General features: G+C 34.8%; 2 protein-coding genes across 3 annotated transcripts; one reads left to right on the top strand and one right to left on the bottom strand.

Annotated features, from left to right (window-relative positions):
• The first annotated feature begins 611 nt into the window (after positions 1-611).
• Positions 612-7340, top strand: LOC120067251 (BTB/POZ and MATH domain-containing protein 2-like). The gene is made up of 4 exons (XM_039018779.1): positions 612-1548; positions 5653-6001; positions 6333-6609; positions 6830-7340. The coding sequence occupies exons 1-4, from the start codon at positions 1124-1126 to the stop codon at positions 7012-7014; spliced, it is 1236 nt and encodes a 411-aa protein (XP_038874707.1). The 5' UTR covers positions 612-1123; the 3' UTR covers positions 7015-7340.
• Positions 7341-8114: 774 nt separating this feature from the next.
• Positions 8115-14126, bottom strand: LOC120067250 (mitogen-activated protein kinase 15). Of its 2 annotated transcripts, none has more exons than XM_039018778.1 (10): positions 13267-14126; positions 12051-12459; positions 11781-11908; positions 11602-11661; positions 10828-10977; positions 10573-10728; positions 10169-10380; positions 9879-9980; positions 9606-9766; positions 8115-9001 (listed from the first exon to the last, which is right to left on the bottom strand). In XM_039018778.1, the coding sequence occupies exons 1-10, from the start codon at positions 13288-13290 to the stop codon at positions 8703-8705; spliced, it is 1701 nt and encodes a 566-aa protein (XP_038874706.1). In that variant the 5' UTR covers positions 13291-14126; the 3' UTR covers positions 8115-8702. The 2 variants fall into 2 exon arrangements, with proteins under 2 accessions (XP_038874706.1, XP_038874705.1); XM_039018777.1 differs by having other exon boundaries at positions 8115-9004.
• Between the last annotated feature and the right edge of the window lie 3863 nt (positions 14127-17989).

The following is a 17989-nucleotide window of genomic DNA, read 5'->3' on the forward strand; positions in this document are numbered from 1 at the left end:
AACTGTAAATTTGAATTTTTGACTTTTAGGATGAAGATATACATCCTAATGAGAATTTGACACATAAATCATCATTATTGATATAGAAATTACCAAGTTCACATTGTCTAAGCATTAGTATTACAAGTAAGAACTCACAACAATATGGTGTTTAATACGCTCCTTTGCTTAAATTACTACTTAGACTAAGGTCAATATCGAGTTGAACTTAGGTCTTAGGTAATTGCACACCTCGGTGGAATGAGTCCCATTTTTACTTTCATTTATAACATGTGTATTGGAACCACGTGATAAAATAATAACAAGATCTGCTTTATTTTACAAAACTTCCTCTTTAAATCATCCTCAACCACCCTTTTGAACAATTAATGAAAAATCATAAACCAAAAAAGAAAAAAAAAATTGTCAAAAAAAGGTGACTCAAGCCAAAACTCTCAAGATGCAATGGTCTTGCGGCGACCTCTCGACGAAGAGTAATTGTTAAATTAAATTAAATTAAATACCAATTTCCTTCAGGTTGAAAAGAAAAAAGAATCTTTCTTCCTTTTTGTTTTGTTTAAGCGCTTTGTACTTTGCAAAGCCAAATTGCTAAAGCTAATCCACCATTTTTGTTGTTGTTTTTTTTTTTCTTTTCTTTTCTTTTTTTTCTTTTTTTTTTTTCTCCTTTTCCCGAGAAGGGGAAAAGAAAAAAAGAAAAAAAAGAAAAATATTCAAAGCTCTCAGACCCACCCAGAAGGAAACCCCAATTTGATATTACTGTAAAATCTGAGGAGCAAATTGTTATTTTTAATCTTTCATCTAATCATATGCTCTTTCATCTCCCTCTCTGTTTTGCCTCAAGGACGATAATTCGATTTCAGAATCAAGAACAACTCCACAAGAACATCGTCCTCCTTCCCCAAATTCTTTCTTGATCCCGTGATTCTGGGCCATTTCTTTGTAATTCCCCTCTATTGATTTGGCCGAAAATCCCCAATTCGTCACCGTCGTCGTGATGATTCTTTTCCCTGTTCAAATCCTAAACCCTAATTCTTGATTGAGTTTTGATTTCTTTGGCGACGGTTCTCGAGTTGAGTTTGTGGTACGGAACATTCAAAATTTGTTGTATACGATTTTTCAGTTAATGGGCACGATTAAATCTTGCAGGGATACCTCTAAATCCTATTCAAATCTTCGGTCGCCGACGCCTCCACCAGTGACTTTTTCAACTTCTCGCTTCGAGACCGTCAATGGATCGCATGAGTTTAAGATCAATGGGTATTCCCTTAATAAGGGGATGGGGATTGGGAAATACATCGCGTCTGATACCTTTATGGTTGGGGGGTATGCGTTTGCCATATATTTCTACCCAGACGGGAAGAGCGTCGAGGATAACGCCTCGTATGTCTCGGTTTTTATAGCGTTGGCTAGCGAAGGGACTGACGTTAGAGCCCTGTTTGAATTGACGCTGTTGGATCAAAGTGGGAAGGAGAACCATAAGGTGCATAGCCATTTCGAGCGAAGGCTTGAGAGTGGCCCTTATACGCTTAAATATCGAGGAAGTATGTGGTAAGTATTTTGTTGCGTTGATATACTGCTGGGATCTAACAGTGATTTCGTTATTTGAATTCTGTTTATGCTCTTCATTCTGATGCAAGTATTTCATGTATTGTTTCATGGCTAGCTATTCAACGCTTGAACATTTTTGAGGCATTGTCCCATTCATCACACCCATTAGGTAGCTCCCTTTTTATAGTCCTCTTGCCAGTAGTAGTTAAGGTTAAGAACATTTTACTACATAGAGAACTGAGGATGCACATTCTAGCTCCTCCAATCGTCTCCTTTCCTATCTGTTTATTTTACAGCAACCTCAGTATATATATAAGCTCTCCAAATCCCAATTCGGTCAGGTTCCTTCTGTTCATCAATTCCTAGCCGGCTAGTCCTTTGTATGCTTGTTTCGGAGTTCACCGACCTCTTTAACTGGGGAGCCGCCAATGCACAGAAATTTAGCAACCTAGCAGCATGGGATCAACTGCCAGGACCAAGCATCTTCCCAAAATGTTCCCGTCAAACTTCTAATTGCAGTAGTGGTTCAGTATATGTTCTTTTACCTATGTTCTACCTAGGACGTTGTCCACTTCATTTTTTTAGTTTCCGAACCACTCCCTTTCCTCCTTCCCACTAATATTTCATACCCTTTTGTGCCAAATCTAATCACTCTCCTTGGGAAACCGTTAAACCACTTTGATATAACTGCTTCACTCCTTTTGCTCTAATTTTTAAGTCCCAAGCCTCCATTCTCTATGAGCAGTAAAAAAAAACATTTCAATTCACCAAGTGACTAATTTTCCCATCCAATAAGCTATAGGACATTGGAAGCTTCTCCTTTCCCTCTCCAAATTTGCTGTTATCTCTCCTATGCATGGATAAGATAGACATCAAGTAGGCTTGATTGGTTTGCTTGAAGAGCTTGACGGAATGTTAGTCTCCCACCTTTTGATAGATGGGATTTACTCTACTTTCCATGTTTCACATCACATTCTTCTCCACAGATTTCCAAAAATTTGGTCTCTTCAGGTTATCTCTGAAAGGCATTCCCGAAAAGGACCGGTGACATACTAGCCTTATAACCTAAACCATCATGCTACTTCCTTCACTTGACCATTTGGTATATTAGCCCCACAGATTAGAGTCTTTTCACAATTCATCCTTAGTTTTAGCTGCAGCTAGAAGATTACTTTTCATGCTAGCATAAGACTCAAGTGTCTGGCATCCCTTCTAGGTACCTGACACTCATATCCAAAGGGTCTTCCTGGGTTATGGTGTACCTCCTAGTATTGGCCTCCTAGCATGAAGGGAAAGCATAGTGTGCATGAAAGCTTTTATTAGTCTCAACTCTTGAAAATTCTTCTTGACTGCTAGATTGGAATTTCTTGGATTTTGTCTCTTTATCTACGTGAATGCTAAGCTCTAACATGTAATAAGAGTGTAAACAATGGATCCGCATCTCCCTTTAACTCTTTATTTTGGTTGATAATATTTTATCCTGACTATAAAATTGGAGTGTTCATTTAGGATTTTGAGATGGTGTTCTGCATATTCTATTTTCCCTTTTGTAGAGTTCTCTATTGTATGTTTCACCTACAAGGAAATTTTCTTTAACAAAAATGGAAATGTGTATTTTCCCTTGCTTGCAACTTGCATATGCCACACGATTGTTCTGCAGATGTGGGTATGGATCATTCAATTACATGAAGTATATCTTTTTTTTTCCTTTTTTCTTGGCTTAATGTGAATGGATCCAAACGTTATTCAAATTGAATTGATAGAGAAATATTAGACTTGTTAGATGGACTTCCTCTAGTATTGCAGTAATGAGATACCCATGAAGTGAAGAACTTCTCATTTGAACTTTGAAGTAATCCTTTATCTAACTAGTTATGGAATTTTTGGATTTGGTGAGAATTAGGGAAGAATACTATGGATTAGGAGGAGGTGCAGTATGTAGCTGTGTTTGATCCTCTTTTAGTTACTGTATTGAACTCTTTAGGGATTTCCTCTTTTTTGGATAAGAAACTGATCCTTCATTGAGAAAAATGAAAAAATGCACAAGGACATAGCATAAAATTAAAAGCCCATGAAAGGATTTCCATTCTTTTTATTACTAACCATTGGGGATCTTTTGTGTAATTCTATAGTTTTTTTTAAAAAAAAACTACTAACAGTTTGTGATATATTTCCCCTCCTATTATTTGGATTTCTCAAGCAACAAACTACCTATTGATAGCTGCTTAGTAAAGGATAAAATGTTCATTCTTGATCATCAATTCGGGAGAATTTTGTGGTAAATGTATTCACTTTCCAAGAGTATTTAGGATTTAAAAAATGAATTTAATGAAGCATTTAATGCATTCACTTTCTAAGAGTATTTAGGATTTAAAAAATGCATTTAATAAAACACTTAATGCATTCACTTTCTAAGAGTATTTAGGATCTAAAAATGCATTTAATGAAGCATATCCTCTTCATAATACTCAGAAAAAAGCGCCAACCCTTCCTTTCCTTCCATTCCAGAGGATAACATGCTTAATTATAATTTTATTAAAGAAACTTGCTCATTTTTATTTGGGGTTCACAGTGAAAAAGATCAAAATTCAGGAGGTCTTTCTCGATAATTTGATCTATAGAAGACATGTCATTCGGTGCATTCTATCCCTCTCAACAAATCTTCAGATGGGCAAAGGGATAATGCTATCTATGTTTTTTATTTGAATTATATGGTTAGTTTGAGTAGCATTGACTTGGATTTCCTCCAAAACACTTTCTTTTTTTAAATTAGAAACAATTTCACTAAGGTATGATAGTAAAAAGGGGGGGNTCCCCCCACCCCCCCTCGGGCATAATTAGATTCTCTTTTGTGGTGTTAGTGGTCTTCAGGTTTGGGAAATCCCATCATATCAAATGATGAGGTTTGCATAAGAGTCTAAGTAAGAATTCTTTCATCACTAATTGTCTAGATATTGTTCTCACTCAATATTCTAGCCTGAAATTTTGGCATCCAGTTAATAAATTCTTTTTGGACTGTGAAAGAATTTGGTTGGGTGTTCGTTGAAGCCATTGGAAGTTTGGAGGGATCTTGTTATTAGTAAAGAAACGAGAGTTGTTTGTTCTCTACTAGGAAGCTTGAACACTTTATATATGACGAAGTATCCGTGCAGCATTGATATGTTCAGACACGCTCCATTTTTTTAAATAATAATTTCAGACACATGGCAGACATGCCACAGTCATGCCATAGTGACATTTAAATGGTACATCAAAAACTTAACCTTTCAAGTGGTTGACGGGTGAGTGGTGGTGAACTTGATCAGAGGTCAAAAGGGGGAGATCGGACAGAGTTGAAGAGGTGGAAGGAAAGCTAAACTTTGGGGGGGGATTTGTTTTCTTTTTAATTATAAATTGTGAGTTTTTTATGTTTTGCACTTTTATCTTTATTGGGTTTTACCATTTTAGAGGGCTTATGACTTATTGGGTTTTATATACCATCTAAAATAAATTCAATGGTCGTTTAAATCTTCATTCACCTTAAAATAACGTCTTCCGATGCGTCTGTGTCCTACTTTTTTAGAAATTTGCATATCGCCATGTCTATGTCATGTTCATGTCCCGTATCTATCTCCCTTGAGGTCTTTTTGTTGAGTGGTTTATTTTGAGTTTTGTTTTGTGGTGCTTTTGGAGTACTTTTTTGGTTGAGGAGTTGTTTAATCATGTGACGTTTGGGTGGTCTTCTTTTCTGGTTTGCTGAAGCTTTTTTTTTTTTTTTGTTGGGTCATTGGTTGTGTGTGTTCTGATTTTTTTTTTTTTTTTTTAATCTTTCCCTTCTGTGTATTGTTCCTTCTTTCACTCCTTTTTGGAGTTTGTATATTTTAAGTATTAGTCTCTTTTCATCTAAGAAATGAAATGTTTTGTTTCTTGTTAAATAATAATAGTAAAATTAATATTTGAAGGGATGGAACATTCTTTTTTTTTTTCCCCTGACGTTACTTCTCCTTTCTTGACAACTTCAGGATTTGTGCTCCATCTCTTCACTTGTTAAGGGTTTTGTTTCTTTTGTTGTGGAATGAAGAAGGAAGGATATGACCAAGTTTTTTATTTTATTTTATTTTACAGGGGTTATAAACGTTATTTTAAAAGAACTGTTTTAGAAACATCTGACTTCCTAAAGGACGACTGCCTTGAAATCCACTGTGTAGTTGGTGTTGTTAAGTCCCATACAGAGGGACCAAAGATTTACTCCATAACAGCACCACCCTCTGATATAGGCCAGCATTTTGGGAAGCTTTTGGAGAGTGGGAAACTAACTGATGTGAATTTTGAAGTAGATGGTGAAACATTTTCTGCCCACAAGCTAGTTCTTGCTGCACGATCACCTGTCTTTAGGGCACAACTCTTTGGCCCTCTGAAGGACCAGAATACGGAGTGCATAAAAGTTGAAGATATGGAAGCCCCAGTATTTAAGGTGCTCTCTCCCTTTCATGTTAGCTTGTCTTTTGGTGGGCTTTACCAATGTGATCTTACAATGGATTGCTTCTGTATGTATCTTTTTAGAAGGATTGTTTTTCTGTTCAGCTTATCATTTTTATTCTTTTGATGGATTTGATTTCATTTTCTCGGGTAGTTGATACTTTGAATGGTGGAGAATTTATTTCTTCCAATTCTTTTAATTCTAAACAATAATTATACTGCAGTTTTAAAAATATTTTAATGATTCTACACTTTTAACAATCTCATTTCCAAGTTGCCATCCCTTTTGATAAATTTGTTTTTCCTTATTGTCCCAAAAATTACAGGCATTGCTTCATTTCATATATTGGGATGCGCTGCCAGACATGCAAGAAATTGTAGGTTTAAACTCAAAATGGGCTTCCACTCTGATGTCTCAGCATCTACTTGCCGCAGCAGACAGATATGCACTTGACAGACTCAAATTGCTTTGCGAGGCTAAACTTTGTGAGGATGTTGCTATAAATACAGTGGCAACGACATTAGCGTTGGCTGAGCAGCATCACTGTTTCCAACTAAAAGCTGTATGTCTGAAAGTCATTGCATTGCCGGAGAATTTGAGAGGTATTTTTTAACCGGGTACTTCTATATATTGACTAGCTTATTGAGACATGTTACGTTCATTTTTCCATTGAAAAACATTGGTCGACACTCAACACTTGAACCTTGGCTACAATTTCCATTTCATCTCCTTTTTTATTAGAAGTCTTTGTACAGTAATCAAAAGAGTACACCTGCTAATAGCTGTCCATTAATGCATATATGATATACTTTTGTCTTGCAGCTGTAATGCAAACGGAGGGGTTTGAATATTTGAAGGAGAGCTGCCCATCGGTTCTCACTGAACTACTAGAATATGTAGCGAGGGTGACGGAGCATGCAGTGATTACCTGCAGCGGGTATGGGAATGGAACGGTCTTAGATGGTAGTTACGTGAATGGAAGACGAGTAAGGCAGAGGTTGTATTGATCTGATCATCATCATCGATGCTGTTTACTAACGCCATTCCAACCATTTGTCAAGTCATGAATAAGATAGAGGGAAAGCAACGTGCAGAGGTCGTTATGATTTTAAAACATGGTCAGCCTGTAATGCACTAATGATTGCTAATTCACATTCTAAATTCTCTGAGTTTTAGCATTTCTTTTGGGTTTTCCTATTTGTAAAAATCTGGATGTTACGTATCTGTAGTCTGTAATCGATGAAATGATATCATGTATTTACATATATCAAAGAGTTCAAAGTCACAGGATTCTGTAGAAATCGTTGCCTCAAAGCCAAGCCCATGATTGAAATGCTGGGTACCATTTGCCCTCTTTTCTTCCCTCTTCTTAATTTTAGGTTAAACATATATGTTCAAATCATCGCTACTTTAGTTGATCTAGACTTTTTTTGTAACAACTTAATTCAGATTGTTAGATATAATGTGGGACAGCTATTAGATTTCCACACACATTACTGGTTTTTCTCAAGTACAAGTGGGGGAATCTGTTAACACATTATATACGTTTGTCCATCACATTAATCTTTTAATTATAATACTAGATTATTATACATTATAGTTTAGTCTGATTAAATTGTTTTAAGTTGCAAAGTTTAGTGACTAAGCTGTTATATGATATGAGTGAATTAAGTTAATATTTTGATAAATTATCATTTCTTCAAACCCTAGTTGTACGACTGGATGTTTGGAACTTAAATAATCTTTGGGATAACATTTTGATTCCTTGGATAAGATTTTGTAAAATATATTGTCATCTTTAGTGTTCGTATCTCAGACAAGTTACATGGAATTTCAAGTTTAGAACTTGTCCCTTGAATCATTAGATCAGCAGGTACAAGATAACATGCATATAATCATTTGTTGTTTAAAATCATATTATGGTGTTTGATATCCATTTTAAAATGAGAATTAACAATTTAACATAAACAAGCTAAACTTATACGGTTTATGCACAGTGTGAGATAAATCCTGTACAAGCTAAAATGGAAGTCAACTTTGGAAGCTAAAAGTAATTTTTTTAAGCAAAAAATAAGTCAGCCATTCTCACAGCGAACGAATAAATCAATGATACAGCAAAAACCGTTTAAACTAGAAACGCAAGCATCTAAGAGCTTATCAGAATGATACACTGAAGCAGATATGAAGACGATTTATGAGAAAAATACAAATTTAAGTTATGGAATTACATCTTTCATACATAACAGAATCAGCTAAGGTTGATTTCCAGGTCCTGAATATCGTCAAACAGCAATCTTAGTAGATTGGATTAGTCAACTTTTATAACTTATACCTGCGTAAAGTAAAAAGAAAGCATAATAATCAGCATTATGGTCCTAATTTCAAGTACCAGGTAAGCTGCAGCCAATCACAATGCTTCATCAGCCAAGACGACGAACATTAACACGTCGTTATCATGTAAAGAATGCTAAGATAGCAACCCAACTTTGTCAGCAACATAGAGTACAGTTTGCTTTGCCTTTCCAGTGAATCATGTCCTAAACTTCATCGTCTCATGTAATGGTGCTGCCGTTGGTTTCAATCAGACTCGTGGGAGATGGTCCTCGAGAAGGATTCAGTACAAGTCCGTATTGGAGATCGGTTATGTCTTCACTGAAACAACCGCAGACAGCAGAACGAATAGCGGATTATAGATTTAGTACCAGTTATTTCCCGGTCCACCTTGGGCAGCAGCAACTTTTCTAGCTATGTACTGAGGTTTTGGCTGCAACCCGTTTGGACCTTCAATGGCTTCATCATCAGTTCTTTCATTTTTACAGGATGAGTTTCTTCTCGGGTATGAACAGTTATTAGAGGCATACTGTGGTGGAATAGAAGGGTTTCTGGTCATCCTCCGCTGTTCTAGAACTTCTGGTGCCACTGCCGCTGCTGTTGCTCCACAGTTGTTGTATCGCAACACGGAACCAACAACTTTTCCAGGCCTTGCACCATTTCCTGCTGCAAATTATCAATTGAAACATGTAATTAGTTAGCCATATAATCGGGCTTACCAGCTTCACGTGTACATAGTGGTTCACAATTCACGCATATTTTATTACTATTACAAAAATAAAGGACGAGATGAAAACTCAAATACAATAGTTCTAAATCATAATTTCTTTTTTTGTACTGCAAGCAACTTGATTGATTGTACAATTTATAAAACTACAACATTGTAAGAGTTTGAATCCTAACTCCGTTTGTTGACTATTTTAACTTGTTCTCATGACCACTCACCCAAAGAGGTTTGAATAACTGAAAAGCTCGTACATCTATTCACAAGCCAAACATGCTCTCATTGTACTTTTAAACTTGAAGACAGAAAACATTCCTGTGAACAACTTTCGAACAGTCCCTAATAAGCTTCATGCAACTTCCGCAGATAAAAATCTTTCAAAATGACAAAGCATATAACCACATAGGACCGTTCACATGTCAATGCAGAGTCTCAGCATACTTGGTTAGGATCATTAAATTATTATCCACTTTCCTTGTTAGCGATTTGACCAAGCTGCCAAGTAATAAGGGAGTGGAATTGCATAGCAACAGTCAGTCTCACCTTGATTAGATTGAGGAACTTGAATAGGAACTCTAGTCAAAGGAATATTGCAAGTCCTGTCCACTTGTGGCCTCTCAACTTCTTTGATGGAACATTTGGATAGGTCATTTGCAACTTGGGCTGAGTTCTGCACCATGTTATCTGAATATAAAACACATGGCCTGTGTGCATAATAAATGAGGTTAATATCCAATTATTCCAACGATTCTAACTGATGAATAGCCAAAAACAAACAAACAAAAAAAAAAGAGCTTGAAGTATTGAAAGAGATACCTAGGCAAGGATGCATGTTGTCTTTCAGGAGGAGCGACAGTTGCACCATTTCCATAGTGTTCTTCAAGGAAGGCAAATTGCTTCTTAAAATGGTCAACCGCACTGTAGAAGCAAACATTTTTTTTGTTACATGTTAACATTTCTTACAAGATCCTCTAAAGACTTTCACCCCAAACCCAAAATGAAATGGTCACGAAAAAAGTAGGCGTCAGGTAAAGAAATGAGAAGGGCATAACATAAAAATGCCTCGACGATAGAATTGATCAGAGAAAATATTGCTTTTACGATACCTTGGATACATAAAACCAGTAGGTTCTGATCCATCTAAGAATTCCTTCAACATCTTTGGATGATACTCGAGAATCTCTCGGTAAATAAGTTCCCTAACATCTTCTTTGGTTATCCTTCGTCTCTCGAATTCAAATTCCATCTTAGTAACAGGTTGAGCAGATGGCTCTCTCTCAACCTTCGCCAAGCCTTTAAAATATGGATCTGCAAGGGCCTAAAAGTAAATGCAGAATGAGTTCAAAAACTGTATTAAGTAAATATCATATGAAGTAACTTGAAGATAATATCTTGATTCATGTCATAAATGTTGGATATTTTCCTCCATTTGAACCAATCTATTTGATCTTATATTAATCAGTTACCCAAATGAGCTAGGATTACATAACTACTTAACAAGTACTCTCACCTCCTCTGCTGTAGGTCGATCCTTTGGCTCAAAAGCCAACATTCTTTCCAACAAGCGAAGTGCAAGTGGATCTGCATGAGGAAACTTCTGAGAGAAGGGAACAGGCTTCTTCTTTCGCATACTGCTTAAGTATCTCCGAGCTTTCTCGTTTCGTACCTAATCATATAAGATTAGATATTTAGCAAAAGAAACTGATATGCATACAAAATTCATTGTTAAACTTGAACTTAATAAAAATATTTATAGGAATCAGACCCTGGCAATGGCTTCTGCATTTGGGGTTCCCAGAAAATCTGTCATCAAATCTAATTGGTGGACGACATTCTTTCCAGGGAAAAGTGGTTTTCCAGTTAAAAGCTCTGCAAAGATGCAGCCAATGCTCCATATATCTATTGCTGGTGTATACTGAAAGAAGTACATATTACAAATTAGAGTGCATGGAAGAGCTTCGATATCAATAAACCTATCTGTGTATCTGATGATTATAAACTAGTGGCAGTCAGACCAAAGAGAAATTTGTGATTACATGTCATTAGTAATAATCAATATTCTTGAACTCTACATAGAATTTTCTCAGATTTACATGACTATGGTCTTAACCCTGTTCTGCATTGACTGTCTTGCAGAGGAGTTCAAAAATTGTTCATTTGACCATTCAATAAAATCTCCTTATGCATTCCACCCAGACTACAATAAAGAGCATAGCAAACCTATAACTAAAAATTTTACATAAACTTATAAGCAGTTAACTTCATACCAAGAAACAAACATGCACCCACACAAAGACTGAAAACTGTTGAAAACCATGATGTCAGCATGGGAAGTAAAAAAAGAATGACCAAGGAATACAATGGATCTATGAGAAGCTATTAGGTAGCCAGGGGAGATGATAGAAGACCATATACTCCCTATAAACTTGGGAGAAAAGGCTATCAAGATACTCTACTTCGAATTATTTCTATTTTCAAAAAAAAAATCATATAAAAGATTTAGCTAGCTCTAAAAAATGTGCAGCAGCAAATCTTTTACCTTTGAGAAAAATGAACCACAGAGTTCAGGAGCTCTGTACCACCTTGTTGCCACATAGTCCTGCCATCACAAGGAATATGAAACAATAGATTAGGGGATGGTGAAATGAAGAGGGGGCGCCAGGGACTTTTAAATTGAAAGAAATTGACCCACTAAGAAATCAATCAGAAGATACGTACAGTCCAGAAAATAGCAGTAGGAGTATCATTAAAGGCAACTCGTGCTAGACCAAAGTCACAGATCTTGAGTTTGCAGTCAGCATTTGCTAAGATGTTTTTGGGTTTTAGGTCCCGGTGGAAGACGTTTGCTACAAGTGGTTATTATTGAAATAATATCAGTATCAGAATAAACTTCAGAAACTACTTCTTCAGCTCTTTGCAGAATACATATTAATTATACTCCAAACCAACAGAATAAAAATCCATGAACTCGTTGATGATAAGACTCACCTGTGTGTATGTATTTCAAGCCTCGAAGAAGCTGGTAAAGAAAGAACTGATAATGTTCTGGAGTCAAATCATCATTTGCTTTGATAACTTGATGTAGATCAGATTCCATGAGCTCAAACACGACATAAATGTCCTTGAATTCCCTTCTAGATGGAGGTAGAAGGATGTGCTTTATCTCCACAATGTCTGGATGTCTCAGTAGCCTTAAAAGTTTTATCTCACGAAGAATGCGAGTTGCATCAGAAACGTGCTCAAAGATATCGTTGATTTTCTTAATTGCAACTTTCTCTCCAGTATGAGTGTCATATGCAGAGCAAACAACACCATAACTACCTTTACCAATTACTTCCTCTATTCTATACCTGCTCCCTTCACCATATTCTGTGAAGAAATCCACATCTATTGACGACTGCATCATCACGTTTAAACAACTATAAGTATCATCATCACCAAGAACACAATGAAGAGAGTGGAATTAATACACAGGAGTCCATGATATACAAGTAATTTTGTTCAGAATGCACATCCAAACACTATTCAATTTCGCATTTCTGAGAATGCTCACAATTTTAGGGGGTAACACTCTCACATAAGATAAGGAAAGAACGTTAAGAGTAAACTGTATATGGGTTTTAAAAAGGCAAGAGAACGAGACAATGATTGGCTTCAAACCGCGTAGGCCCATTCCTCCTTTAATGATTCCCAGCAGAGAAAGCTTGCAAAGTCAACAAAAAATATGTAGAGGCAAATCAAAGCTGTCAAAATGCACTTAAAGAGCATATTGTTTTTCAGGGATGGATTTAAGGCGACATAGTCAAAAGGACTGGTATACTACTAGAAGTAAGCTTCTTAAATTTCACATGTCGAAAATGAAACGAGGAGATATCATTACAGATTTTATTGTGATATATGAAAGAAAGGAGAGATGATTACAGATACATCCCGAGCATAACAACTTAAAAACAAATAGAAATTTTACCAACCAAAACTAGCTTAAAGTCTAACAACCAACCTTGAATCCATGAAGAAATAAACATACAACAACTATAAGTGAACGTCTAAAAATACTATTCACACGAAAGGATATGATGGGTTAGGCCAAGTCAATAAGATAGCAACGTATTTTTTCCCATCAGGTGATGAGTCCTGCCTAACACAAATTCCAGCTTAACTAAACGGAGAAACAGAAGATGTCCCAAAAGAGACATAAACTTGCCTTTCTTCTCTGATCGGGCTGCATACTAGCAACAAAGCTTTCCAAGTTCCCAGATCGATAAAACAATTAGGGCATCTAACACTGTAACTTCAAGCTCGAGCTCAATCAGAGATCCGCAGCACCCAATGTCAATTGGAATCAAGTGTATGGCAAGTAAGTAATCCAATAACTTAACTAATCAGTAAGCTCTCGAGATCATCAACTCACTGCTTTACAACAAGCTACAGAAAGCCTGATTTCAAACTCAAACCCGAAAGATTAAAACAAACCAAAAGGCGCAGTCCCAAAAGGCAAAACCAACTAAGAAATGGGTAAAAAATTTACTTTCAAAGTTCAATACAGACAAAATACTTCATCAATAGCTGGAATCAAACTGAAATGTAAAACTGGTGAATAAACACAAGTATGGCCAACAACAAAACTCGGCGAAGTCTCCTAAAAAAATGGCTGGAGAACAATACTGTACATAGATCACAGCAGTGGGTCAGAGTTCTTCGATGATGCTGAATTTTTTTTTAAAAAAAAAATGGCGGAAAGAACTAAAATTTGGGGAATCCCAGATAGCGGCGATCTCGAGAGAAGCCGAAGAAAAACTTGGAACAAAGAAATCGGAAGATAGGGGGAAGAGAGAGATTGAAATTGCGGTTTCTTTGAGCAGATTGGTTATAGTTGAGAAAGAGAAGAAGGAAGAGAACGAGTAGAGCAAAGAAATGGAGATTGTGAGAGGAAAATGGAAGCAGATCTTGAAGAATCGGAAGAGGGAAAAAGGAAATAACAGAGAAAGCTGTAGTGAGGAGGCAATGGCGCAGACACAAAGAAAGAGAGAGAAACAGTAGAGTCGCTCGTGGCTGAAATGGATAATAATAATTGATTTATTCCTTATTTAGTGTTTTTTTTTCCCCCAAATAATTGACATTTGCTTTACTTTTTTTTTTTTTTTTTAAGGAAAATTTAAAATGTCAATCTCTCACTCTTAGGTGATGTTTGGCTCACCAAAATGAATTCAAATTTGATTTATTTTATGTTGCTTCCTATCTAAATCTATTAGTTTCTTCGTTATTTGTAACTATTCTTTACTTGGGTAGTTGGGATATCTCTATTCTATACATATTCGGTTATGAACTTTTTTAAATAAATAAAGCGTATGAAGTCTTTGGAATGACAATGAGTATCTTTATTACATTAGCGAAAACTTATTTGTTCTTGTTCATTTCTATAGCAACAAGATGGACTTTACCCCGACTAAGAATAGATCAACTATTAAATCTCGGATGGAAATTTCTTTTACCTATATCTCTCGGTAATCTATTATTAACAACGAGTTGATATTCTCAATATTTGGCCCACCAACTTTAAATATTGGTAGAGTTAATGTGCATATTTTATCAACCTACCTCAACTCTCCATTATTTAAATGTTTTCAATGGCTTCACACATCGGTCGTTGTCAGTGACTACCACTGCCACACGTCGAGAACCAACTCTAGGTTCTGACAACTACTTCCAATGACAAGACCAACTCCGACGATTGATTTTAGGCTTCAATAACCACCTCCGACAACAAAACTCCGATGACCAACTCTGACAACCACCTTCATGCAACCATCTCTAGGCTCCGACAACCACCTCCAACAACAAAACTCCGATGACCAACTCTGACAACCACCTTAATGCAACCATCTCTAGGCTCCGACAACCACCTCCAACAACAAAACTTCGTCATTCAACTTCAATACAACCTTCATGCGACCAACTTTAGGCTCCAACAACTACCTCCGACTACAAAGTCCAGCAAAATCATCTTCCACAATCAACTTCGATAACCACCTCAACTATTATAAGATCGATGACTATTAAAGTATGATATAAGATTGTCAATTATACAAATAATATTGGCTACGTTGAGTGCAATATTTATAAGTATTGTATTTTTATTTAATTGAATTGACATATCAAAATGGGTGTTAATAATATTTGGAAAAATATATATACAGTTGAAAAGTATATAGCAAATAACAAAAAACAATAAAATGAAGATATTTTTTCTTGGAACAATTTCTGACAAAAATTAGTGAATTAATGATTTTTTTTAAGGGATTGGAAGTGGAATTGTTGAAGAAATATGGTGACATTTTATCAGCTGCTAATATGATGGGGGAGGTTCAATAAAAAAAAAATCATGACAGATGAAAAATAGAGGAATAATAGGAACAATATGATGATGAAATTCATGTAGAAAAATTATGAATAGTAAGTTTTGAATTATCTTTGATTTTATATTTTATTTAACCATATTTCGACAATAACTCAGTGAATTAATTATTATTCATTATTAAATAAATAAATTTTAAAAAATAAAAGAAAAAAGTGTCATCCATATTTTATTCAAATAAAATGATTGAATAACAAAGTTTCAAAACAAAAATAGTGATCACACGAACATATTTTGATTTCAAAAAACCGCACCAGATACCCTGAACATACGTACTTAATTCTACAACTCGAATAGAGATATATGAACTTCATACACTATATCTCAACTCAACGCCTCAAATAATTTCTCATGGAAATATGGTTATTTATGGAACATCGGTAAAAACAAAACAAAAAAAAATATTTAAATTAAGAAATAAACAATTTAAATCTTTTAAACAAGTATATTATATTTATATTAGTGGCATTTTGTTACTTACTTTTTATGTTTCGTAAATTTTCTAGCGAAATAATGAAATTGTCGATTCACCTCTTTTATCGATGTTGAACTAGGGGTGTACATAAAAGCACCAAAAACTGATCCGATCGATCAAAATGATCGAATTAAGGTCAACTGGTCTAGACTAGGGGTCGGTTGGTTGGTTCTCGGTTTTCCTGAAAAAAAATTGAAAATCGACCGACCGACCGACCAATGTGTGTGTGTTTATATATATATATATCTTTAATTTTTTTTAAACAAATAAGTATAAAAGCAAGCCAATTACCATCAACCCATGCCCGTGCCTACTATTTTAATATTGATTTATTATTACTTTTTATGTTGCCTGGTTTTCAAACCATTACATTATTTATTTAATTTTTTCATAAAAAAATGATTGATTTAAAATTAAAAAAGTTGCTAATTTTATTAACCTAATAATAACACATTATCCATTCATCTTTCTTTTTCATTCATCTTGGCCTCCTCAAAAAAAAAAAAAAAAAAAAGAAAAAAAAAAGGAAAAAAAAAAAAACCAAACCGACTGACAGACCCGACTGATGTACGGGCGAATTTCACACATTTTTTTTGTCGGTGTTTGGTGTCGATTTTCTCCTAAAACCAATACCGACCGACCGATGTCCCCTATGTTGAACCATTGGAATATGAAAATACCAACATGTTGAAAAAAAAAAAAAAAAAAAAAATTACCCTGGTTACACCTGGAGAAATTCAATTATTCAATAAGATCAATAGTTCCTTCAAGTGTTGATTTAAAGACTGGAACAATTGAATCCATTGGTTCAATGACTTAGTTTATAGTTAGATTAGAAACTTCATTAAATGATCGATGATACTTAAGGTATAAGATGTAATTACATGAGTAAAACAAAGTTTTGGTCTAATTGTAAGCATCTCGTAAAGGATTGACTTCCTTTTAGTGATTAACAACATGGGCACAACTTGTCTTATAGTGCCTAAGAGCACAATTTTAAACCTATATTTGAGAGATCAAGAGTTAATAATTATTTAAAATGAATAATCTATTAATTCTATTTTATTGGTTTATTAATTTTGATTTAAATGGATCGAAATTAATATATCAATCAACTTAATTGATTATTTTTTAATCGCTTGTTACATTTAGGTCCCTAAAGTCCACTATTAATTTACAGTAACATTAAAAATGATCAATTTCTTCGAAAGAAAGTAAGATTTAGATTTGAAATGTTGAAATCAATGTTTAATATGTAGGATATATATAGAAGACGGATGTGATGTACATGATATATCAAATATTGAAGGCAATATGTATTGATGTATTATATATATCATAGATTTATAAGATTCGGATGAGTTTGAAATAAGTTAGATTTACCTCATATAAATTTTGAACGTGATTAACAAAATTCAAGATATATTTTAAATACTTTCTAAAAATATATTTTTTAAATATATAATTTGAATGTGAAATAGTGATGAATAAAAAAGTTATGAAGTCTAGGAAGTTATGAACTATTGGGACTCATAGTGTAAGAAGTTAATAAGATATAAATTCATTTTTTTTAGTAATGAGACCCACCTATTCCTTGAGTCTGAACAAGAAGGGAAGTTCAATACTTCTTCTTCTCAATCCCAACTTCTCAATTCCATGGGTCAAGCACACCCTAAATCACTATGGAGATTTGACTTCGTTGGAGCTCGAGCATTATCCTCATCTTTATGCAAACTATTCATATGTTTAATCATTATTTTATTTTGTTTGATTTTAAATAAAATCAAAGTGGATCCCCACTTTAATTTTCAAATTTGTTTTCAAACTATTGTCTATCCTTCATTTCATCATCGGATACTATAATTTAATTTTTACTTGGTCATTGAAATTTTTAAAAGGGACATATTTTGTCTTCAATGTTTGAATTTGATTTTTAAGTTTCTAAATGCCCATGAATAAAATTAAAATTTGGTCTATATAACTAGATGAAATGACATGACCATTAAAATATGTTGGTTCGAATTTGTTACGTGTATA

Source organism: Benincasa hispida, chromosome 12, assembly GCF_009727055.1.
Source record: "Benincasa hispida cultivar B227 chromosome 12, ASM972705v1, whole genome shotgun sequence".
NCBI classification, from domain to species: Eukaryota; Viridiplantae; Streptophyta; class Magnoliopsida; order Cucurbitales; family Cucurbitaceae; genus Benincasa; species Benincasa hispida.

Coding starts and splice junctions, on each gene's coding strand:
- LOC120067251 (XM_039018779.1), top strand. CDS start 1,124: ATGGGCACGATTAAATCTTGCAGGGATACCTCTAAATCCTATTCAAAT. Junction 6,002..6,332: donor TGGAAGCCCCAGTATTTAAG/GTGCTCTCTCCC, acceptor CAAAAATTACAG/GCATTGCTTCATTTCATATA. Junction 6,610..6,829: donor ATTGCCGGAGAATTTGAGAG/GTATTTTTTAAC, acceptor TTTGTCTTGCAG/CTGTAATGCAAACGGAGGGG.
- LOC120067250 (XM_039018777.1), bottom strand. CDS start 13,290: ATGCAGCCCGATCAGAGAAGAAAG. Junction 10,978..11,601: donor GTGGTTCATTTTTCTCAAAG/GTAAAAGATTTG, acceptor TACTTCTTTCAG/TATACACCAGCAATAGATAT. Junction 9,767..9,878: donor CAACATGCATCCTTGCCTAG/GTATCTCTTTCA, acceptor TTATGCACACAG/GCCATGTGTTTTATATTCAG.